At 42.2% G+C, this 23,930-nt stretch overlaps 2 protein-coding genes across 2 annotated transcripts in view; one reads left to right on the top strand and one right to left on the bottom strand.

Annotated features, from left to right (window-relative positions):
- HEPHL1 (hephaestin like 1) overlaps positions 1-23,930 on the top strand; it is an 83,236-nt gene that overhangs the window by 35,495 nt on the left and 23,811 nt on the right. The window contains exons 5-12 of the mRNA XM_008262585.5: positions 4,821-5,075; positions 7,680-7,848; positions 10,448-10,587; positions 10,735-10,866; positions 12,246-12,457; positions 14,152-14,302; positions 16,867-17,079; positions 20,454-20,667. Coding sequence (XP_008260807.3) covers positions 4,821-5,075; positions 7,680-7,848; positions 10,448-10,587; positions 10,735-10,866; positions 12,246-12,457; positions 14,152-14,302; positions 16,867-17,079; positions 20,454-20,667 — 1,486 coding nt within the window. The remainder of the gene's footprint in view (positions 1-4,820; positions 5,076-7,679; positions 7,849-10,447; positions 10,588-10,734; positions 10,867-12,245; positions 12,458-14,151; positions 14,303-16,866; positions 17,080-20,453; positions 20,668-23,930) is intronic.
- LOC149128500 (SUMO-conjugating enzyme UBC9) lies at positions 2,446-3,199 on the bottom strand. The gene has a single exon (XM_089312018.1). The coding sequence runs from the start codon at positions 3,075-3,077 to the stop codon at positions 2,601-2,603; it is 477 nt and encodes a 158-aa protein (XP_089168144.1). The 5' UTR covers positions 3,078-3,199; the 3' UTR covers positions 2,446-2,600.

Below are 23,930 nucleotides of genomic sequence, written 5' to 3' on the forward strand. Positions count from 1 at the left end.
CCTTCATTCATTGACAAATCTTCTCCATCTTTTGTCTATCTGTCTCTAAAAATCATCCTAAGGCAGTCTAATATAATCACAAAACCCTAAGAGAAATGGACCAGTGCTGTGGCGTAACTGATAAAGTTGCTGCCTGTGATACCAGCATCCCACATGGGTGCTAGTTCATATCCTGATTGCTCCACTTCCCATCCAGCTCTCTGCTAATGGCCTAGGAAAAGCAGCAGAAGATGGCCCAAATGTTTGAGTCCCTGCCCCCCATGTGGGAGGCCCAGATGAAACCCCTGGTTCCTGGCCTCCATCTGGCCCACCGCTGGCTGTGGTGGCCATCTGGGGAGTGAAGTGATAGATGGAAGATCTCATCTTGGTTTCTGTCTCTCCTGCTCATTCTGTAACTCTGGCTTTTGAAAGAAAGAGAGAAAGGAAGGAAGGGAGGAAGGGAGGAAGGGAAGAAGGGAAGAAGGGAAGAAGGGAGGAAGGGAGGAAGGGAGGAACGGAGGAAGGAAGGAAGGAAGGGAGGGAGGGAGAAAGAAGGAAAGAAATCTTTTTTCAAAAAATCCTAAGAGAAAGGGAAGGAGCTGAAGATCATCTGACCTCTCCAATTTACAGGTGATGAAGCTAAGGTCGGGGAGATCATCAGTGACTGTCTAAGATCAGATTGGTGACAGGTGCTAGGGAGTTGCCTAGGAGAACCTCATAGCAAATAAGTTTTTTTATTTTTTTTATTTTTATTTTTTGACATGCAGAGTGGACAGTGAGAGAGACAGAGGTAAAGGTCTTCCTTTTGCCATTGGTTCACCCTCCAATGGCCACTGCGGCCGGCGCACCGTGCTGATCCGATGGCAGGAGCCAGGTACTTATCCTGGTCTCCCATGGCGTGCAGGGCCCAAGGACTTGGGCCATCCTCCACTGCACTCCCTGGCCACAGCAGAGAGCTGGCCTGGAAGAGGGGCAACTGGGACAGAATCCGGCGCCCCGACCGGGACTAGAACCCAGTGTGCCGGCGCCGCAAGTGGAGGATTAGCCTAGTGAGCCGTGGTGCCGGCTGCAAATGAGTTTTGATCTGGCTGTGTTGATTCTAAGTACATAGGGGTGTGATTGCCAGGATGCTGTTTCCGTTGAGTACACACGCTCTTTTCCTGCTAGTGGTATTTCTGCAACCTTGGATGTGGGGTAGTTGGCAAATGTCTTAGCAGGTAAGAAAGTGAGGGAGAGGAGAGGATGAGGAAGAGAAGCTCAGATGAAGTAAAGGGTGGAGCTAAACAAAGTCCTAAATTCAAGCTCTTGTTTGACCCGTGTTATTCCTGCTCTTTACAAAATGAGAGTGATGATCTCAGATTTGCTGAGAAGTACTAAATGGCACTGATTCATTAAGACTCCATTGCACACATAATCCTTCTTACTAGTATTGATTCTTTTTTTTTATCTTTTATTTAATGAATATAAATTTCCAAAGTACAACTCATGGGTTACAATGGCTTCCCCCCCCCATACCGTCCCTCCCACCCACAACCCTCCCCTTTCCCACTCCCTCTCCCCTTCCATTCACATCAAGATTCATTTTCGATTATCTTAATATACAGAAGATCAGCTTAGTATACCTTAAGTAAGGATTTCAACAGTTTGCTCCCACACAGAAACATAAAGTGAAAAATAATAGATGATTTTTTTTAAATGATGATGAAATCAGATCAGACCTATTGTCATGTTTAATCCCAGTGAGAGTCAAGTTGGGAATTGATAATTTCTTTTCTTTCTTTCTTTTTTTTTTTTTTTTTTACAGAAGATCAGTTTAGTGTACATTAAGTAAAGATTTCAATCATTTGCACCCCCATAGAAACACAAAGTGAAATATACTGTTTGAGTACTCGTTATAGCATTAAGCCTCAGTGTACAGCACGTTAAGGACAGAGATCCTACATGAGGAGTAAGTGCACAGTGACTCCTGTTGTTGACTTTACAAATTGACACTCCTGTTTATGGCATCAGTAATCTCCCTATGCACCAGTCATGAGTTTCCAAGGCTATGGAAGCCCCTTGAGTTCTCCGACTCTTATCTTGTTTAGACACGGTCATAGTCAAAGTGGAGGTTCTCTCCTCCCTTCAGAGAAAGGCACCTCCCTCTTTGAAGACCTGTTCTTTCCACTGGGCTCTCACTCACAGAGATCTTTTTGCCAGAGTGTCTTGGCTTTCCATGCCTGAAATACTCTCATGGGCTTTTCAGCCAGATCCGAGTGCCTTTAGGGCTGATTCTGAGGCCAGAGTGCTATTTAGGACATCCGCCATTCTATGAGTCTGCTGAGTATCTCACTTCCCATGTTGGATCACTCTCCCCTTTATTTATTCTATCGGTTAGTGTTAGCAGATAACTAGTATTGATTCTTTTTTTTTTTTTTTTTTTTAAATAAAAGCGAGTTTTACATAACAATCAAAAATACAAAAGACTGGAGGAAGAGACCCTGTGTGAGATTCGAGCACGGGTACAGCGGCGGCATGGCCCAGGCGCCCACCCGACCCCGGGTGACCAGCGGCGTACGGGGCAATCAGACCTGGACTGTAAACAAGTCCTCGCCACCCATCCCTTCCTGCGCGGGCTCCGCTTACGAGGGCGCGAACTTCTTGGCCTGTGCTCGAACCCTTTTCTCGTATTCCACTCTGTTTTGGCAGTAGATTGTGTAGGCCTCTGCCTGAGCCGGGTCCTGGATGTTTGGTTCATTTAGCAGTTCCTGGATTCCTAACAAGATCTGTTTGATGGTGATGGCCGGCCGCCAGTCCTTGTCCTCCTCCAGGATGGAGAGGCACACCGTGCCCGAGGGGTACACGTTGGGGTGGAACAGCGGTGGCTCGAATTTACATTTCGGGGGCGAGGACGGGTAGTCGTCTTTGAAAAGCATCCGCAGCTTGAAGAGGCCGCCCTCCCACGGCGTCCCCTTCTTGCCGGGGATGGCGCACTCCCAGTTCATGAGGTTCATCGTGCCGTCGGGGTTCTTGGTTGGGACAGCCACGAAGCCAAACGGGTGGTCCTTCCTCCAGGCCTTCCTCTCCTGGGCAAGTCTGCTGAGGGCGATGCCCGACATGTTCCAGTCCTCGGGCGGCCGCGGCCCGGCGAGCGTCACGGACGAGCGGGGGCCGAGCGGCGGCGGCGGCGCTTCCCTTTGTCTCGGGACTTCCCTCCGGAGCCCGCTCCGCGCGCAGCCCCCTAGTATTGATTCTTTTGAAGTGAAAATGTCCAACAAAAAGGAGTTATTTATGCAAGAAACACAGACTACATTTAAAATAAAAACTAGCCTGTGTGCAATCAGTCTTTCTTAAATACTGGCAAGGAAAACTTCTATAAATGCAGAAGAAAAAATTAAAGAACAACTAGACTATAGAAAAATAATTAATCTAAGAATTATTGATTAATTTATTTAAACTTATGGGACTAAGTTAAATTAATTGTGCTTCCTGAATCATTTTTTAACAATGATATTTTTAATTTATTTGACAGATAGAGTTAGTGAGAGAGACAGAGAGAAAGGTCTTCCTTCCATTGGGTCACCCCCCAAATGGCTGCTATGGCCAGAGCTATGCCAAGATGAAGCCAGGTGCTACTTCCTGGTCTCCCATGTGGATGCAGGAGCCCAAGCACCTGGGCCATCCTCCACTGCCTTCCCAGGCCACAGCAGAAAGCTGGATTGGAAGAGGAGCAACCAGGACTAGAACCCGGCGCCCATATGGGATGCCAGCACCGCAGGCAGAGGATTAACCAAGTGAGCCATGGAGCCGGCCCCTTAACATTGATTTTTAACAATTATAACAATTTTTTTAAAATCAATTGGAATTTAAGAAGGAATATTGTGGCTTTTGACTGTTCTAAATCAAGTTCTCTCTGTACTCACTCAGTGCAAGCTGTTATTTTGATGGTTTATAAGTATTATTTGGTGCCAGACTTAATGGTGGATTCTACCCTCCCAACAGCAAGTAAAACTGCTTTTCCTGTCTTCTTTTTTTTCTTTAACTATTTATTAATTCATTTGAAAGGCAGAGTTACAGAGGCAGAGAAAGAGAGAGAGAGAGAGACAGACAAACAGACAAAGAGAGGTCTTCTACCTGCTGGTTCATTCCCTAGATGGCCACAAACAGCTGGAGCTGTGCCAATCTGAAGCCAGGAGCCAGGAGCTTCCCCTAGACCTCTCACATGGGTGCAGGGACCCAAGGACTTGGGCCATCTTCTACTGATTTGCCAGGTCATAGAAAAGAGCTGGATTGGAAGTGGAGCAGCTGGGTCTTGAACTGGCAACCACGTGGGATGCCAGCACCACATGCAGTGGCTTTTAACTGCTATGTCACAGTGCCAGCCCCTCCTGTCTGCTTCTTAAAGCAACAAAATGCAAACATGCCTTATAGATCCTTCCTAATCAACTCATTTCCTGTCCTTGCTGCCTGGTTTGTCACTTAATTCTGTGCCAGCTTCTTTGTTGGGTCCCGATAGCTGCAAGATGAGTGAGGCTGGTGTCTAGTTCTAAGGAGCACTGCCTGGTGCTGGGGCAAATATGGGTGAGGACAGGAGGGCACTGAACCTCCTGTTTATGCCTGGCCCCTTTATTGGGCTCAGGGCTATTTTCAGTGTGTGCTGACCTTCACTTTCAGTGAGTATTTTCTCTCAGAAAAGAGCAATGCAAAGCTTGTCATTCCCTTCTGGGACATTTGTTTTTAGAGAGTCAAGCTCTTCAACATTACAGCCATTGATTTGCACTGATCTTCCAGTATGTTCTCTGTTCCTGGTCCTGCTCACCTCTGCAGGGAAGTCTCTCCCACTAGTGTGCTTCTGCTTTCAGCCCTCAATGGATACCTCTTTGGAAACTTCCCTGAGCCTGAAATGTGTGTGGGTGAATCTGTGTCCTGGCACCTCTTTGGAATGGGGAATGAGATAGACATCCATTCCATCTATTTCTACGGTAACACCTTCATCAGCAGAGGGCACCGGACTGATGTCGTCAACCTGTTCCCAGCCACTTTCCTCACAACTGAAATGATAGTGGTGAATCCTGGGAAGTGGATGATAACCTGCCAAGTCAGTGACCACCTGCAGGGTAAGAAGGACAAAGACTGGTGTGTGTGTGTGGTGTGCTTAGAATGGTACAACTAAACCACACAGAGGAAGTGCTCATCAAACATGTGATTTAGGTAGATTCTTATTTGATTTAACATTAAGGGTATGGAAAAACACAATGCACATTTACTTGGTAGCCTATCAACAGATATATATTCATCACTTTTCCATGACCAAGGTGGGGAATGATGAGACCTTCAAAGAACCTATAATCTAGCAATTAGACATTTACAAAATGAATATGACTTGAGGAAGATTGAGATAAGTGCTTTTAGGTTGCCATTGCCGTTGCTCTAGAACAAGCAGAGAGATCTCCTGAGCAGCTGGCTCCTAACCTGAGTGTTGACATAGCCAGGAGATGACTAGACAAGGAAGGGAAGAGGGCTTTCCAGGTAGAGGAAAATCGCATTCTCGTTTTCAGTGGCTCTAAATAAAATAAGAAAGTTTTAGCACTTTAGAACTTTCTAGATAAACTGGACCAGTCTGCTACCCAATTCTTTTTTTTTTTCTTTAAAGTCAGCTCTTGTAAGCAATTGCATCAGCTCATCTCATTCTGTACTGCTCTATTAAAATGTTTTTTATATTAAGACAAAAAATCCTTGAGCTGTAGCTGTCCTCATGGCCATGATACATTCTGAATAAATATTAATTAACTTAGAGACTTGTTGAATGATGTGGTCTTGATTCCTTAGAATAGGTCTTACTCAGCTAGATGGTAAGGTTCATATGAGAGGAGTGATGAGACAGAAGCCCAGGGGAGCAGAATGGGCCTTGCTGGAAAAAGACCTTTCAATGTCAAGGCAACTGTAAGTCCTGGAATCTGTTGTAGACTAGTGACCTACTGCAATCAGTGCAGCATTATGGGAAGATTAACATATGAGGGTACTTCAAAAAACATTGTGGAACTAGGATTAAAAGAAATTATTTTATTGCAAAAAATTGAAATCTCTATTTTTTAAAAAATGATATGCCTTTCTGTGAACTTTTTGAAGTCCCCACATGTGTATACAGAAATGATTTGCTGGAAAAATTCAGGCTACTGAGCACCAGTTAAGAATCATTGGCAACACGAGAGTTATGACACATAAAGAATCTGGTCCAAGTTGGTGAAAACAAGAACAGAAAAAAAAACATGTCAGTGAGATAGACACTCAATAAACTTATTAACTATGCCAATAGTGCAGGTGCAGGCATCCAGCTGTTCAGGACTGCTTTGATAACACACAACTGCTCCCATTAACTCTATGTAGCTGATGGTAGTGTTAGTCAGCTAGCTTATCCCAAATCAATTCAACTCAAGAATTGATCAGTTATGGTGTGAGTGGCCTGGTGGATGAGATCCCAGTTAAGATGACCACATTCCATAAAGGAGTGCCTGGGCCTGATGCTCAGCTCTGGCTTCCGATTCCAGCTGTTGCAGGTGATGGTTTGAGTCCCTGTCACCCACATGGGAAATTTAGATTAAGTTGCTGCCTCCCAATTTTGACGTGGTCCAGTCCCTGGCTGTTGCAGGCATTTGGAGGAGTGAACCAGCAGATGGGAGCTCTGTCTCTGTTTCTGCAATAATAATAATTATAAGTATGTTGTAAATATAATTATAAATTAATATAAATAATAAATTATGTATTATGTTAATATGCCCTGGGTATGCTTCTGGGAAGACTAAAACAAAAAAGGCACGTTTCCTTTTCTTAAAGGTTCTCACGCTGTTAAACCTGGGAGACATTGTAGCTTTAAAATCAAGACATAAGTGAGCATCTGAAGACTAGTTAAGATTGCTAGATTCGGCCAGGAGTTGTGGACATAAACTGCTCTTTGTACATTCACTGGAATATAGTATTTCCTAAATTGTCCATATCTGCAGAAAAAAATTGTTGAAACATTAGAAAATACATATAATTCAATTTTTAAAATCAGTAATCCTATATAGAGATAATGGCATTGCATTTTGATGAATATCAAAATGCATCTTTCCCAAGTAGCATCTTTTTTATTTTATTATTTATTTATTTATTTACTTGACAGACAGAGTTAGAGAGAGAGAGACAGAGAGAAAGATCTTCCTTCCATTGGTTCACCCCCCACCCCCAAATGGCTACCACGGCCTGTGCGCTGCGCTGATCCAAAGCCAGGAGCCAGATGCTAACTCCTGGTTTCCCATGCAGGTAAAGGGCCCAAGGACTTGGGCTATGCTCCACTACCTTCCCGGGCCACAGCAGAGAACTAGACTGAAAGAGGAGCAACCGAGACAGATTCCGGTGCCCCAACCGGGACTAGAATCTGGGGTGCCGGCGCCGCAGGCAGAGGATTAGCGTAGTGAGCCATGGCGCTGGCCCCAAGTAGCATCTTAACCACTGGGCAAAAAGCCTACTCCCTTCTTTATTTTGAAAAGTGATTGGTATATTTATCTTTTGTCACATGTTAAAAATATCCCCCTATTCACTGTTTACCATTTGTTTTTAACTTTTTATGTTTCTTGTACAAAATTGTCAATGTTCCTGGCTTCAAATCTATCAGTCTGTTCCTAGATGGTTTATCTTGTGCACATTTTTACCTCACCTTGTGATTGTCTTTTGTTCTGCAGCTGGGATGCTGGGGCAATACAATGTTGGTAACTGCAAAAGTGATGTGTCTCACTCCAAGGTGAAGGGTCATCAAAGGCGCTACTTTATAGCAGCTGAGAAGGTTCTTTGGGATTATGGTCCTCAAGGCTATGACAAATTTAGTGGTCTTCCCCTCAATGCCTCTGGCAGGTAAGCACTCTTCGGTGTTCCCAATCCTCTGATCTCATCAGTTTTCTAGGCACTGCTCTGATGGCATAAGGCTACTGCTTAAGGAGTTCTCAGCCCTGTAATTTAGGAACAGTGGAGACTGGCAGAGTAGTTATTACCTGTGCTCTGATGCCAAAATCCAAATACTAGAACCACTCATTCATTCATTCAACATTTCTTGAGTACCTAGTTTCTGCAAATTGCAGTGATAGAATGCCACAAGAAATACTAAGCTAACAATGATTAGAATAAGGCCTTTGTACATGCAGAGTAGGCAGTCTTGAAGAGGAAATAAGATGAGACTCTCCTTCAGTGGAGATAAGCTTTTGAGTTCATGGGCAGCCTGATTTGTAAGTTATGAATATCCTTACTTTCCCCGTCCAGTAAAATGTCAATTTTTCTTCAAAGCCTAACCCTAATGTCACCTCTCAAATGCAGCCTCCCCTGACCTCCCAACCATAATTAATTATTTTCTCTCTGGACTCCCATAGTACATACTGTTTCCTAATAGAATCTAGCAATTCATTAAATGGATGTTAACTCCTGTAACTGGTTATTACAGAATCATATGCAATAATGTCTGTAAAAGCACTTAAAAATGTAGAGTGCAATATACCAAGAATGATGGTTGTTACTCTCTGATCCTTTTGTATTTAAAGGAATGTCTTAAAAATTTCCCGATCAGTGACCATACACTTTTGTTTCTTTTACATTTTTTATTAGTCTTTTTTTAGAGATTTATTTTACTTATTTGAAAGACAGAGTTACAGAGAGAGGTAGAGACAGAGATGGCTACTCCCCAGATGGCATCGGCCAGAGTTTTGCTGATCCGAAGCCAGGAGCCAGGAGCCTCCTCTAGGTCGCCCACATGGGTGCAGGGGCCCAAGGACTTGGGCCATCTTCTACTGCCTTCCCAGGCCACAGCAGAGAGCTGGATCAGAAGAGCAGCAGCCGGGACTAGAACCAGTGTCCGTATGGGATTCCGGCGCTTCAGGCCAGGGCTTTAACACACTGTGCCACAGTGCCAGCCCCATGTTTCTTTAATTGCATATTTCAGTCAGTTATTCATGCATTCATTCTTTCACCAAACTGAAGCACTTGAATCACCTTGCCTAAGAATTTGTGTGAACCATATACAAAAAACTTTGTGATATCAACATTTTCTATTGATTTCTGTTTATTGTTTCATAAACGGATTAATGAGAATTAATATTTACAGCTATGTCATGGAAGCCTTGTAGGATTCTGAAGTTTCTTCTGTAATATGAAACATTAAAGTATATTCAATCAATTGATTAAAATATAATAAATGAAAGCATAAGGTACTAGATCACATAAAGGGTATAAAGATGTCTGAGACGACCTTCCTATTCGTAGGCAGAGAAAGCATCTGTGTTTACAAGACAAGAGAAGTATCTTTGCAAGCTACAAATAAGAGTAAGATTAGTCATCCAGACAGTGAGTTCTTTGGGTGTTTGGAAACAGAAATGGTAGCCAGGAAACACTTCACAGAGGAAATGGGAGTTATATAGGATCTCAAAGAAGGATGGAATTTAATTATGTGAATAGCAAATAGATGTAGTAGGTGGCTAAAACAATCAGAATGAGTGGAGTGGAAGGTTTGCACAGGGAATTGGGTATTTATCCATAGAAATAGGCAATGAATTAGAGGAAACTAGGTATTAATTGCTAATACTTTTGAACTTTATTTGATTGGCTTTGGGAAAAATCGAAGATTTTGGAGGTGGTGAATGCCAATGGAATTTACCATTTTGGAGATTAATGTCATAATGGTGTATATGCTGAAAACAAAATGAGTTTGTGTGAGACAAGGGTGCAATGTGCAGTTAGGAGGTTCATATAATGGTCCAAACCCAGGGTGATAAGGGCATGAGCTGGATTTGTTGAGGTAGGAGGAAAGGAAAAGAACAGATAAAAAATGATGCTGAAAAGGAAGGTACAAAAATTTTTTACAAAGTAAGTCTACGTGACTGCAAGAGTGACTGTGCCATTGGTAGTAATAAGATAATTAGAAATGGTTTTAGGCAGAATTTATATGATTGCACTTTACAAAATTGAAATTTGATACTTCATATGTAAAGTTTATAAGATATGTTCTCCATTATTGAAGCTATTTGCTGACTAGCCCCTTAGTTCCTTACTTTGGCCAGATCAGTGAGCTTGCTATATGCAGAGACTATTCATATTGACATCAGCAAGAGTTAGAGGGATGCTTATTCTGCAAGGAAACCAGTTAGCTCTTTGTTACTTTGTAGGACACCATCCTGGGATGCCAGTGTTGGTAAGTAAGCAGTATTTGTCTGTGACTTCTTCCGTTGCCGGGCCTCTAGGTGAACAAGTGTGATGGCTAAGATCGAAATGAGCTTGAGCATCACCCAGCTTCTGAAGACTCTGAAGGCTTCCTGATGACTGCTGGGAACTTTGCTGAAGCCTGAGCTGTCTTTTATGGGGATAGAGGTGCAAGAGTGGAATAAAGATAACAAAACAAAATGCTAAAGTTAAGGCATTTGGTGGGTGTGTTGAAACATATTCTCAATCAGATTGCTACGTCTTTTCACAGTGACTCAGAATTCTTCTTCTCACAAGGGAAAAACAGAATAGGAGGAAAATATTGGAAAGCTCAGTATGTGGAGTATGTTGATGCAACCTTTACTCAAAGAAAGAGACTCTCTGGGACAGAGGCCCATCTTGGAATTCTTGGTACAGTAAAACTATCCTCATATTTTGAAACAGGAGAGATGTTTTAGCTGGACATATGCATGTACATACATTAACTATTCTTCTGCTCCTTTTCATTTATTTTGTCCCTTTTCATCCTTTTCTCCTCCCCCGTTTGATGCTTTCCAGGGCCAGTTATCAGGGCAGAGGTGGGTGACACAATATTAGTGACATTTGCCAACAAAGCTGACAAGGTCTACAGTATTCTGCCCCATGGTGTGTTCTATGACAAGGCATCTGATGCAGCCCCAAATGTAGATGGTAAGTCTCAGCCTGCACTTAAAGAAATAAGATGGTATTTAGTACTAGCACAGTATGAGCAAGCTAAGGACTTAGAACTAGAGAGACCTTGGTTTAAATCTCAGCCTTACCATTAGCCCTGAGAGCTCGGGCAACTACTCAAATTTTCTGAATGTTATTCTTCTCTCCTATCAGATATGGATGATAACACTCAGCTAATTGGGCTTTGGAAAGTGATGGAGAGAATTCAGGAAGGGGTCTGACTTACTGTAGGTTCTTGGGAAATGTTACCCTCTTTCCATTTCCCTTAGGAATGTAGTAAATCTCAAAGTAAGCTCCCTCCACAGTCACTTCCACTTCTCTGAGATGGAGAGCACTTCTCCTGCAGGTGCATTGGATTCTGTGGTTGGAGGCTGAGGGTAATCTAATTTCCAATGTTTTGGTAACATCAAAGTCTCACACATGGGTTTTTCTCTCTAAATACTTATTTAAAACTTGTGTTATGTGCCTGCCATCATATATAGGCTCTCCCCATCACAGAGCAGGGAGCACAGGCTTCCAGTACATAAGAAAAGCAGGTTTGGCCCAATGGCTTCAGGAACCATCCTTGCATTCATAACACTGCTCTTGGGGAACTCCTGTCCTCATCATGGCAACAGACACCATGGCCATCAGGGATGCTTCCTCATGCCCAGGTGTGATGCCAGGCCCAGTCATGACATCAGGGGATGGAGAAAGAAGAAATGGAGGGAGAGATTCCCTCTTCTGAAACATATCTTCGCCCTCTTCCATCGCAGCAATATTTCTTGGAACTGTGGTCAAAATGCTCAGAATGAGCAGAAAGAACACCAGAGAAGAGAAACCAAAATATTCATATTTTCCTTCTTTTTTTTTTTAACTAAGAAAATGTTCCAGGCACCTTTTTGCAAAGCACTGGAAAAGTTTCAGAGTGAATCCTTGGGCTGTACTATGAAATCCATTGTGTTCTTGGGTTATTTTCTAGTTTAATTTCTCAGATTCCAAACTCTTTAAAGATAAGTTCCTTGTTTAACTTTTTAAGGTATCTTCTATAGGGCCAAATGTAATATATTCTATTTAGAAGGGACTCTATGACATTTAATTGTTGAATGAACAACTAACTTAATATTTGCTAAATCTGTTAATTTGAGTAAGAAATAATATGAAATCTATGAAGGAGATAATCCTTTGATTTAAGCTTCTATCTCATAAAACAGCAGACTTTGGGCAGTGCCCCGCCCTTGGTAGGATACTTAAGAGAACACAACCATCTTTCCACAAAATATGTTATCATCAGGGGGAGACACTCTGGCCTGGGAGACCCATCTGACAAGTATACAGTTCTTGGACATTGCTTTGAGTGGTTGTTTCTATTTCCTCAGGGTTTCTGAAACCAGGCGCGCATGTTAAACCAGGTGAAACCTTTACATATAGGTGGACAGTGCCTGAGAGTGTAAGCCCGACAGCTGATGATCCTCCCTGTCTGACCTATGTGTACTTCTCAGCAGTTGAACCCATCAAGGACACCAGCGCTGGCCTTGTGGGGCCTCTGCTAGTTTGTAAAAAGGGAGTTCTCAATGCTGATGGCACACAGGTAAGCCATCAAATGTTACTAAGTTCTTCATAGGGTGCATGTGGGAGATATTGGTGTGCTCCAACTGGAGATTAGCTAGCGATAAGGAATTAGTTACAAAAAGTAGTTTCTCTTGAAACTGACTTCTGCATAAGGGAGTTCTATTCTATTTTTTTGTAAATTAAGGAACTGAACTTGCACAGTTAACTGATGCCCACCCAGGAACCTAGATTTATACCTGTTATTCCTGGAATACAGTGTTTCTCTTCCCCTGTGCATTGTTTTGATTCTGGAATTTTCAGAGATCTTCATGGAATTCTATTGGGATTCTTCTTGCTGGACAAGGTTCTCCAGGCTTGACCCACACCTTAGCACCACCTGATTGAGATGCTCCAGACAAATTAAATCAGAATCTCTGGATGATTTTAATGCGTAGCCATGACCAAGAACCACTGTATCTTACTGTCGTAGACTGGCAGTTCATCACTATGATAAAGGAAAAAGAAAGCATGTTGATAACTTTTTGTTAAGACCTGAGTTAGAGGCGTGTGGCAAAGCATAGTGTGGCAAAGCATAGCATTTCAAGCTTTGTCTACACAATGTTAAACATATTTATTAAAGGGAAAGCATCCATTCATTTACCCATTTACTTCACCAATTCTATCAATCACAAATCACAAGGCAATTTACTTAAAAGGTATATTTTATAATGTTTATCATAGTATAGACCCATTTCTGTGATCAAAGGAATTTCTAGGTTGAGGGGACACAAAGTATCTTATTCTACCTCAGATTTACATTTTCCTTCAAGAAGGCCCAATCATGGAAATATCTATGGTGTATATAATAAATATTTATAATGTACTTCCATAATCATATTAAGTAAAGCAGAATGATTGCCAACACATTAAAACTGAAAAAATTGAGGCTCAGAAACACTGAATGATATCCCTGGAAAGTCATTAGTAAAACAGGGCTTTGACCATCCAACTTTGTTATTTTCTCAAATGCTGTCTTGCTTCTTACCAGCTAAATATCTGAACCAAGGACAGCAAACGCCAGAAAATGTTTGTGAGGTAGTTCTGACTTTGCTCCAGCTATGTGCATACAGAGGTAACTGAAATTTGCTAGAAGTATCTTAGTGTTTATGGAAATTGTTATATAAGCTAAATACAATTCATGATTAGTCTGCTTATATAAAATTCATGAAAAAAAGTAACCTTAAACACCCTATATCTGGAATTTGGCTGAGGGAGAAATCCAATTGTTCAGATAGAAAGTTATTTCTAATGCAATGAATACTTAGGAAACACCTACCATGTGTTAGGCTTCTATTGGTATGAACTTGGTCAGGGGTCTTCTAGGCAGGTAGGGAGGTTTGTAGGTTCATGAAAGAGCAAAAGGCCAGTGTGGCTGGAGCCAGCTAAGTGGGAAGAGCAGGGGATGAAGTCAGAGAGACAGAGGGGTTGGAGCTGGGGTGTGAGGTCTTGATAAGGAGAATCAGAGTAGAAAGGCTGCTGAGCAGAGACTTACTTCCTTGGAGGAAGTCATGTGGAAAGAGGGAAGGATATAATGAGAAAGAGGAATTTTCTAGATGTGGAAAGAATTCATCAGAATCATGTTCAGAATCCTGATATACACAATGATCCAGTGGCTCCATGACTAGTATTAATCAGCCCTAATCCACTATGTATTCATTTCTTTCTTCTCTTTAGAAAGGGATAGACAAGGAATTCCACCTACTCTTCACAGTCTTTGATGAGAATCTGAGCAGGTATATTGATGAAAACATTCAGAGGTTTACCTGGTATCCATACAGTGTTGACAAAGAAGACAAGGAGTTCATGGAATCTAACAGAATGCATGGTATGATATGAATGGCTTTCCCTCCTGCAAATGAAAGACTTTGTGCATTTGAAATGAAGATGTTCTAAATAATATATTAATTTTGATTGCTTGGGTACTGTTCTTGGTCATATAGATATTTCATGGCTTCAGGTTCATGAGGGATGGCAAAACTTTTCTATAGGGGCATGTCATAGTGTAGCTGGTAAAGCCGCCACTTGTAACACTGACATCCTATATGGGTGCTGGTTGAAGTCTCAGCTGCTCTGCTTCTGATCCAGCCCCATTCTGTTGGTCTGGAAAAAGCAACAGAAGATTGTCCAAGTGTTTGCGTCCCTGCCTACCATGTGGGAGACCCGGGTGGGGCTCCTGGCTCCTGGCTCCTGGGTTTGGCTTGGCCCAGCCCTAGCCATTGTGGCCATCTGGAGAGTGAACCAGAGGATGGAAGATCTCTGTCTCTCCTTTTTTCTCTATCACTCTTTCAAATAAAGTAAATAGATCTAAAAAAAAAATCCCTCTTCTCTATCTCTCAGAGCTTTGAAAGTTAATTAGTATGTCTAAAACAGCTTATCAACCTTAGATGCAGTAATGCAAATTTTGAACTAACAAAGATCACAGCACGCCATAAGTATAAAAAATTACTGGCTTACCACTCTCCCTTCGTTTCACAATAATGTCAAGTCTAATAACCCAAATGATGACAGGTGATAACAATTATACAGCTAAGTATCTCTAATCAAGTAATATGAGTGACTGGTGAAAGTGTTAATTTGTAAATTACTATCTGTTCCTATCCTAGATCTTTATTTGGGAGGAATTACTCAGTTCTCTGTCCCTGTCTCTCTTTATGTCAAGTGTTACAATAGCAAACCACATGGTAATTGCATGTGACTAACACAGGATTCCCATTAGTCTTGGGCACATTACCTAAGATGGCAGAGCGATGAGAAAGAGTACAAACTCAATGCCTACAAGAGCATGTAGCCAACAAAAGTGCCAAAAGAAAGCACTGTAAGATAATAGATATGAACTGCTTGTTTTAGGACCAAGTATAATATCTATGAAAGCTCATCAAATATTCACATTATGAAAAAAACATGCCTGAATTTTAAATCTGTTTTATTTGAAAGAGTTATAGAAAGAGAAGGAGAGACAGAGGTAAAGGGAGGGGAGGAGAGGAAGAGAGAGAGGAAATTAACTTCCATCTGCTGATTCACTCCCCAGATGGCCACAACAGCCAGGATTGGGCCAGGCTGAACCAGGAGCCAGGAGCTTCTTCTGGGTCTCCCACGTGGGTGCAGGGGCCCAAGGACTTGGGCCATCTTCTACTGCTTTCCCAGGCCATAGCAGAGAGCTGGATTGGAAGTGGAGCAGCCGGGATTCAAACTCAGCACCCCTATGGGATGCTGGCACTGCAGGCAGTGGCTTTAGGTGCTACGCCATGGTGCCAGCCCTGCACCACTGGTTTTGCAGACGCAAAAATTAGAAGTAATTTTATTTGACAGTGGGATTATAACAGAAGTCATTCATGTGTGTGATAGTTGTTCTTTCCTATGCTGGGCACATAAGAAGTAGGAGGGCGATAGAATATTTATTTCTTTAAAGAACATCAAGCATGAGACATGATTATGTGGACTCACTCATCAGACATTGCTGTTTGACCATGACATTCATCCCCGCAGGGGAAATGTGGTTTCTAAGTTCCTGAGTCATTATGCCAACTAGCCTCTATCAGTGGGTTGGAGTTGATGTAAAAGATAATAGTTTGCCACTGTGCAAGTGCAGAGGGTCTGCATATGTGTGTAATCATTGCCCTTCACTTATTTTGGGGATAAGGAACTGAAAGTTACAAAACAAATTTATTTACTTAAGGACTAATCTTTTATAAATTTAGTGCCTCCTCTCTCCCAAAATGTCCCTCTCTCCTGGCAGGGAATGCAATATAATATCAACCTTTCAAATGATGCAGAATTCATGAAATCAGCAAAGGAGTATCTGATAATTCTCAGGTCAAATGCAAAGTCATTGGCAAATGCTAGTTTGACAGAATTAGGTGCATTTGTAACAAAGGAAGTGACATTTAACAAGGAAGGATACAGGACTAAAAACTTCAAAAGAAAATGATTTTCATAGCAAGAGTTTTAGAGAAGCATATGAGGAAATTGATAAAATCATCAGCAAATATTTTTACAAGGATGATGTTCTTCATGATCTGCAAACATAAAATGTAAAATGAAGGACATCATGAAATAGCTTTTTTTTTTTTTCAGAAAAGTGGTGCTAGAAAAAAATAACCTTATTCCTTATTGAGTCATAGAATTGGCACTGTTGTGTATGTGTTGCTAAAGCATCAACAATTTTAGTACATTATCACTATTCATAGTTAATTTTGGTCTCCACTTTAAATTGATTCTCTATGTGGCTTTTCTCTAGTACTATTTATTCTCTGGTAACAAAGATTTTCTTGTTGAATCCCCTGCTCCAGATCCATAGATAATGTTTCACTAAGGTGGTTGTGTCTTCAGCCTGTATACATAATTGTTGTGGGCTCTGACTATATTTTCTATATTTCTCCTTCCATTTAGCTGTTAATGGCTATATGTATGGCAACCAGCCAGGCCTAAGCATGTGCAAAAAGGATAGGGTTTCCTGGCATCTGATTGGAATGGGCACTGACACCGACATGCATGGAGTTTATTTTCAAGGGAACACCATCCACCTGCGAGGGACTCACCGTGACTCCCTGGCTCTGTTCCCCCACATGTCCACCACGGCGTTCATGCAGCCAGACCATGCAGGTAAACTTGGTGGGGCCAACCCAAGTGACCAAATTCCTATCCTGAGGCTCATCCTTGTAGGATTCTCTCCCATAAGAAATTGGTAGGCTTTGTTTGAAACAGATACAAACTTGATTGGAATCAGAGAATCCCAGCTAGTCTAGTCCAAACACACAGGATAAAGGATAGAAGAGAACCATCTCGAGTGACATCCAGGTGTGGGCATTTAGCCTGCAGTCTGTATCAGAGCATCCAGATTCTAGTCTCAGCTCTGACCTTTGATTCCAGCTTCCTGCCAGGGCAGACTCTGGGAGACAGCAGGTGATGGCTCAAGTAGTTGGGTTCCTGCCACCCACAGGGCACCTAAATTGAATTCAGAGCTTCTGATTTCTCCCTGATCAAGTCCAGCCCAGCCCCTCTTCCTCCATTCCCCACCCTGTTTCTGTCTCTCTGCCTCTTGATTAAATTAAAAAAAAGTTTATAAAGAGACATCCACAAATTTCTAAATTTCTAATTTACTAAATTACTTTGCTGCATAAATCCCATGTGAATGTTTTTGACTTCATATCCATGAAAAATTCAGCCCTGAGAAGGAGGTTAGGTTTACTCTTCTTAGGCATAGACATTATTCTAGTTACTGCTCTGGAGCATCTACCTGGCAAAGATAGCACACTGGATGCTTCTGGATTATGGATACAGCCAAACTGTATATGCCTGGTGCCCTTTATCTAGGGACTGACAGTGCCCTCTTGATGAGTCATTTGGGAATACCTCTATTTTCATTCTGCTGGGCACACTTGGGCAAGCTGCATTGGGTCTGCAGTCCTTGGATGTCCCATTAAAAGTTAGTACCTGGAACTTCTTCTCTTAGAGACTCCAAGTGAATTAGATAATTTGGGCATTTTTATAAAAGGCATAGAGCAACATAGATTAGCATATGCTAACTGCTTCATGAACGTGAGGAGGGCTAGTACTATGGGTATTCAACATGTTTTTTCAACCCAACTTTTTCATCAGCCTTAACAAGAAACAAATATGCAATGTGAGATGAATACTTGCCAACTCTATCTCATATATTAATGGACATTCTATTTCTTTGTTTCACACTAGAGCCACAGTTTAGATGCCTTTCTGTCATCAGTTAAGATTTTGAACCTTGGTCTTCAAAATCTATGCTTAAGAGCTGAGCCTAGGAGCTCCATAACCTTTGTTTTATAAACTTCTTGTAGTGTTCTACCTCCCTACACTAGTGTAGGTGATCAATTATGAGGCATAAAAACTGAGAGATGCATTGGACTCCAATTTTTAAAAGAATTTTAATGCACTCTTCAAGACCAAAGAGGGGAGTGTATTGCGAAACTGTCAAATTGTTTTAATATATAGAAATCAGCACTCAGAGCTAGAGATGGAATAATTTCAGGAAGTTGGCTACTTATTCTCATGCCTTGAATATTACCTATGTGTCCTACAGAGCTCTAAAGTGCATCATAGCAATGTTTTCTGGTTTATGTTTGATGATAAGCATAAATCTGTGACTACTTAAATGCTCGATCATTTTACTAATTCCTGTTCCTTACCTATAAGTTAAGAAGGATACTCAAAATGTGGGTAGATTATAGGCTGCAACTTAAACATTTCCACTTTGTTCGTGGAGACTACAATTTCTTGACTATTGAAGAACCACGATGGACATGTAAAAATAATGGGCTGCCTGGAAAAAAATCATACACAGAGGAAGGTCTTTCCAGGTCTGTCTTTAATCTTTGTGCTAAGACTCTTCCTTATGAGGATACAATTCAATGGTGGTGCTCAGGTATGAATTGGATCAACAGATTTTGCTCATCCAGAAAGGGTAGTTTGGCAATATTTAGACAAGAAGTATGGTATAGAACAAGATATAGCTCTCTTTGTGTGTTGTAGATGGTGAGTGAGAGGCTCAGTAATCACTCACCTCTAAAAATAGGGTCTATTAGAAAAGATTCATTGATCCAGTAATTCCATTGGGAGTTTTTCATAATTTTATTTTATATAATTTTATGAAGGGTTCAATTAGGATTATTTCCCTGATGCCAAAATAACTAGGAAATTCAGTGTAAAATATTACATGATTTTCATTCAGACATGATTATAGTTTTACATAAAGAACCCTAGTTAATTTTTCTTTTCTCTTGTTCCTTTTTGTCTGGGATAATATAGATCTACCATTGGAAATGAAAAGGCTTATTGAAGGAATACATTTGACTTTAATAATACCTTACATATTTATTGTGCTCTGTAGTTTATAAACTTCTTTAGGAAAAAATGTATGACCTCATAAATGTGTCCTAATTTGAACTTTGTCTAGAATATTAAACCTACAGGTGATTAGTTCATTTTAAACTGTGTTGGGCTAAGAGAGTCACACCTACAGTGATTTTCCAGGAATGACTCTTCCAACAGGTATGTGTCATAGGAAAGATTCTGAGAAGTCACTTTTTGACAAAGAAAGAAAGAAAGAAAGGAGGGGGAGGGAGGGAGAAAGACAGACTACATTTCTTTCTTTCTTTTAAATTTTATTTATTTATTTGAGAGGTAGAGTTACAGACAGTGAGAGGGAGAGACAGAGAGAAAGCTCCTCCGTCTGTTGGTTCACTCTCCAAATGGCCACAATGGCGGGAGCTACGCTGATCCTCCTCCCAGTCTCCCACATGGGTGCAGGGTCCCAAAGACTTGGGCCATCTTCCACTGCTTTCTCAGGCCACAGCAGAGAGCTGGACTGGAAGAGGAGCAGCTGGGACTAGAACCAGCATCCATATGGGGTTTATTTTTCTACTCAAATGAATTTCAGATGACATTTCTGGCACCAGAAATAAATATGTTTGAAGTAATTTATTCTTTTTTAAAAAGATTTATTTTGATTTATTTGAAAGAGTTACAGAGAGAAGTAGAGACACAGAGAGAGAGAGGTCTTCCATCTGCTGGTTCACTCCCCAAATGGTCGAAAAAAAATGGTCGGAGCTGAGCCCATCTGAAGTCAAGAGCCAGGAGCTTCTTCCAGGTCTCCCACACTGGTGCAGGAGCCCAGAGACTTGGGCCATCTTCTACTGCTTTCCCAGGCCATAGCAGAGAGCTGGATTGGAAGTGGAGCAGCCAGGACTCGAACTGGTGTGCATGTGGGATGCTGATGCTTTAGGCTGGGGCTTTAACCTGCTGTGCCACAGTGCCAGCCCCAAGTCATTTATTCTTATAGAGGCCTGATAATAAAATATTATAAAATTGATTATTAAAAAACCCCACCCTACTGTTTATTGATTTTGGAATAAACATACAGATTTGTTAAAAAAAGAACACACACACACACACACACACACACAACAATCGAGCACCACACACAAGGCCAAGCCTTTCTCTTTCAGGCATTTTCAAGGTGTTCTGTTCCACCTTGCACCACTTCGCGAGGGGCATGGCTCAGATCTATGAAGTCAACAGCTGTGGCAACAAGGACCCTTCTGAACAGCCATACGGGATGATAAGAACCTTTTACATCGCCGCTGAAGAGGTAGAATGGGATTATGCCCCTAACAAAAACTGGGAGTTCGAAAAGCAGCACTTGGACGCAGGAGGGGAAAGGTACCGCCAGCGAAGCCGCCAAGTCTCTTCGGTGGGATTGCGCATGCTCTGTAGGCCTTTATCAAAGGTGGAACCCTAACAATGACCCGGTTTTATCTGCACAGTTAGAGCAGACAGAGGCTCTTCCCTACCATCATGGAAAGTTAGGGAAACTGCCCATCTTTACCCCTGATAGGAAGTCCGGGGTTATCTTGAGGGCACCCTTGCCACAGGTGCTGGTTCACGTGAATGGGTGTGCCTTGGTGTGAGTGTGCTGTGTGCTAAGGTCTAGGGAAAGAGGCAGACCCCACAGTGATAGCGGGGCTGGGAAGACCAATGGGGTCACTGGAGGCAAAGATCCTGTGAAAGGATAGGCAGCTATAGATTGTGGAGCCTGGGGAAGGGGAGCCAAGGATAAGCCGTTGGCCAAATGGACCCAGCAGGTGGAGAACCACGGAGGATAGGTGGCCATTGTCTTCAGAGAGATCCCTGAACTGGGTGAGGAAGAACAGGTCTCTGCAGTAGGCACTGTAAGTCCACAAGATTGACTCTCCCTTGACAGTGCTGTCAGCCAGCCAAATGCCAAAGAATCAGCAGTGCTGTGTGGGGAGCAGGCATGGAATATTCATCCTCTACTGCCCTAAGCTGTAAAGTCCGGGAACCAAACTCCCCAGTGTGCAGAAGAATAGAGCTAAGCCAAGAAGTTAGGCAGAGACTGCAGACCTCTTCCCCAGTATCTTCCATGTCACAACAACCTGCTGCTTGGCAGTAGTGTGCTGATATACAGACGAGGAGAGTCAGGTGCAAACAGGCCCTTCCACTACTCACCGGTAGAGCTGGAATGGAACAGAGATCTTTGAAAGACTGAGCTGTGTTCTCTCCAGCGTACTATGTGTTTTTTTCATGCCACTGTTCCTCTTTGTCCTTTCTTACCATCTACCCCAGGCCCCTCCCCACAATTCTTCCCTCCCCATATCTTATAGGAACCTTCTAAGGTTGTAACACACACAAATTACACTACACATTGTTGTTCCTAATCTCTTTAAAAATTTATTTATTAAATATTTTATTAAGGCAGAAACGGGGAGAGCTCCTATCCACCGGTTCACATCCTAAATGCCTGCAAAAGCTGGGGCTGGGTCAGGGCAAAGCCAGGAACCAGGAACTCATCTGTGTCTCCCATCTGGGTGGCTCAAGTAGTTGGGTCTCTATATATGAGTTTATTAAACAGTTGCTATGCTGGGCATTCTGCAAAGCATTGATAAAACAGTGTGGAAAAAGACAAAGTCCTTTCCCATACAGAATTCACTGTCCATGGGGAAGATGTTAGAAGAAACATATGAAAAGAGGCACTCTCTGAGAGGGCAGTGCAGTCAGTGGGAGCTCATGGTGGCAGTGCACAGCCTCACCTTGGGGAAAGGCAAGAACAGGTTAGGTGGTCAGTGGAAGAAGTGAGCACCATGTTCTTGGCAGAGGGAGCAATGTGCATGAGGGCCTGGGGGGTAAAGGGCAGAGCAGTTGATGTTCAAGAGGATGAATGTCCTTGGGGTTTGACACAGTGGTTAAGTTGCAGTTTGGGACATCCACTTCCCTTATCAGTGTGCCTTGGTTTGAGTCTTGGCACCACTTCTGTTCCAGCTTCTTGCTATGTGCAGCCTGGGAGTTAGTAGGTGATGGCTCAAGTGCTTGAGTCTCTGCTTTCCACATGTGGGAGACAGATTGAGTTCCTAGCTCCTGGCTTTGGCCTGGCCCAGATTCAGCTGTTGCAGGCATTTGGAGAGTGAACCATAAGTTAGAAGATCTCTGTCTGTTAATCTCAAATAAAATAAAAATCAATCAGTAAAAAAATTTTTAAAGAGAGAGGAAATGCTCAGAATGACTAGAGTGCAGGGTATGTAGGGCCAGGATGGGAAAGGAAGCTGGGGAGGTGACAAAGTCAATAGTGGAGGGAGTTCAAAACCCAAGTTGAGTTTGTCAGTGGGAAACCACAAAAAGGTTGACCAAGGAGAAACTTGTACCAAACTTAGAGCTTAGGATCACTCTACCTGCAGTGTAAAGAATAGAGGGAGGGAGGAGTGCTCATGCTGGGGAGAATGATAAACACAGTTACAGTCAACACAGGTCAGTGATGGAGGTGGCTGGGGTTAGAAAGCAGGCAGTTAAGGGAGGAAGTGGAAGGGTATGAGACTCACTGTGTTAGGGAGATTGAATGGATAGGCTTAATTTTATTTTGAAGATTTATTTTATGTGTTTTAAAGGCACAGTCAGAGAGAGAGAGAGAGAGAGAGAGAGAGAGAGAGTTAGAGAGAGTTAGAGAGAAAGAGACCTTTCATCTGCTAGTTCACTCCCCAAGTGGATACAATGGCCAGGAATGGGACAGATCGAAGCCAGGAGCCAGGAACTTCTTCCAGGTCTCCCACACGGGCACAGGAGCCCAAAGACTTGGGCCATCTTCTGCTGCTTTCCTGGGCACATTAGTAGGGAGCTGGATTGGAAGTGGAGCAGCTGGGACTCAAACTGGTGCCAATATGGAATGCTGGCATTACATGCGGCAGTTTTTTCTGCTATGCCACACCACCAGCCCCGAACGGATGGATTTTAAATCTATCTCCTGTGGGGATCTACCTTGTTGAGTACATATATATGCTTCAGCTCTCATACTAGACACAAGTGTCATTTTTGAGTCTATTTAAGGGTACAAGTTTTATGTATTTTTACTTTATATGGATGATTTCACTGTTTAAAAAAATATCCTACCCCCCAACTCCAGGATGGGTGTTTGGCTCAGCTGTTAAGGCCATTCCATATTGGAATGCCTGGTTTGAGTCCTGCTCCTTTGCTTCTGATCCAGCTTCCTGCAGCACACCTTGGGAGGCAGCAGATGAAGACTGAAATCCTTAGATTCCTGCCACCCACATGGGAGACCCAGACTGTTTCATGCTCCTAGCTTCAGCCTGTCCTAGCCCAGCTGTTGCAGGCATTTGGGGAGTGAACTTATGTACTGGATATCTCTATCTTTCTGACTTTTAATTTATATGTATATTTAATTTATATATGTATTTATATGTTATATATAATATATATTCAATTTATATAATATATGTTTTATTTTAAAGATAAGCAATAAGCTATATAAATTCATATATTTATGTATATATATGTTCTCAGAGACTTTCTAGAACCTAACCACCATGAGTTACAAGAATTGAGTGTATTTGTATTTGTACATAGGTATAAGCATAATATAGAACATGTAGGCCTTCTTGAGATCTTTCAAAGTTGAA

The sequence above is a fragment of the Oryctolagus cuniculus genome, chromosome 1, assembly GCF_051225735.1.
Source record: "Oryctolagus cuniculus isolate XC-2025 breed Fujian yellow rabbit chromosome 1, ASM5122573v1, whole genome shotgun sequence".
Lineage (NCBI taxonomy): Eukaryota > Metazoa > Chordata > Mammalia > Lagomorpha > Leporidae > Oryctolagus > Oryctolagus cuniculus.

Coding starts and splice junctions, on each gene's coding strand:
- LOC149128500 (XM_089312018.1), bottom strand. CDS start 3,077: ATGTCGGGCATCGCCCTCAGCAGACTTGCCCAGGAGAGGAAGGCCTGG.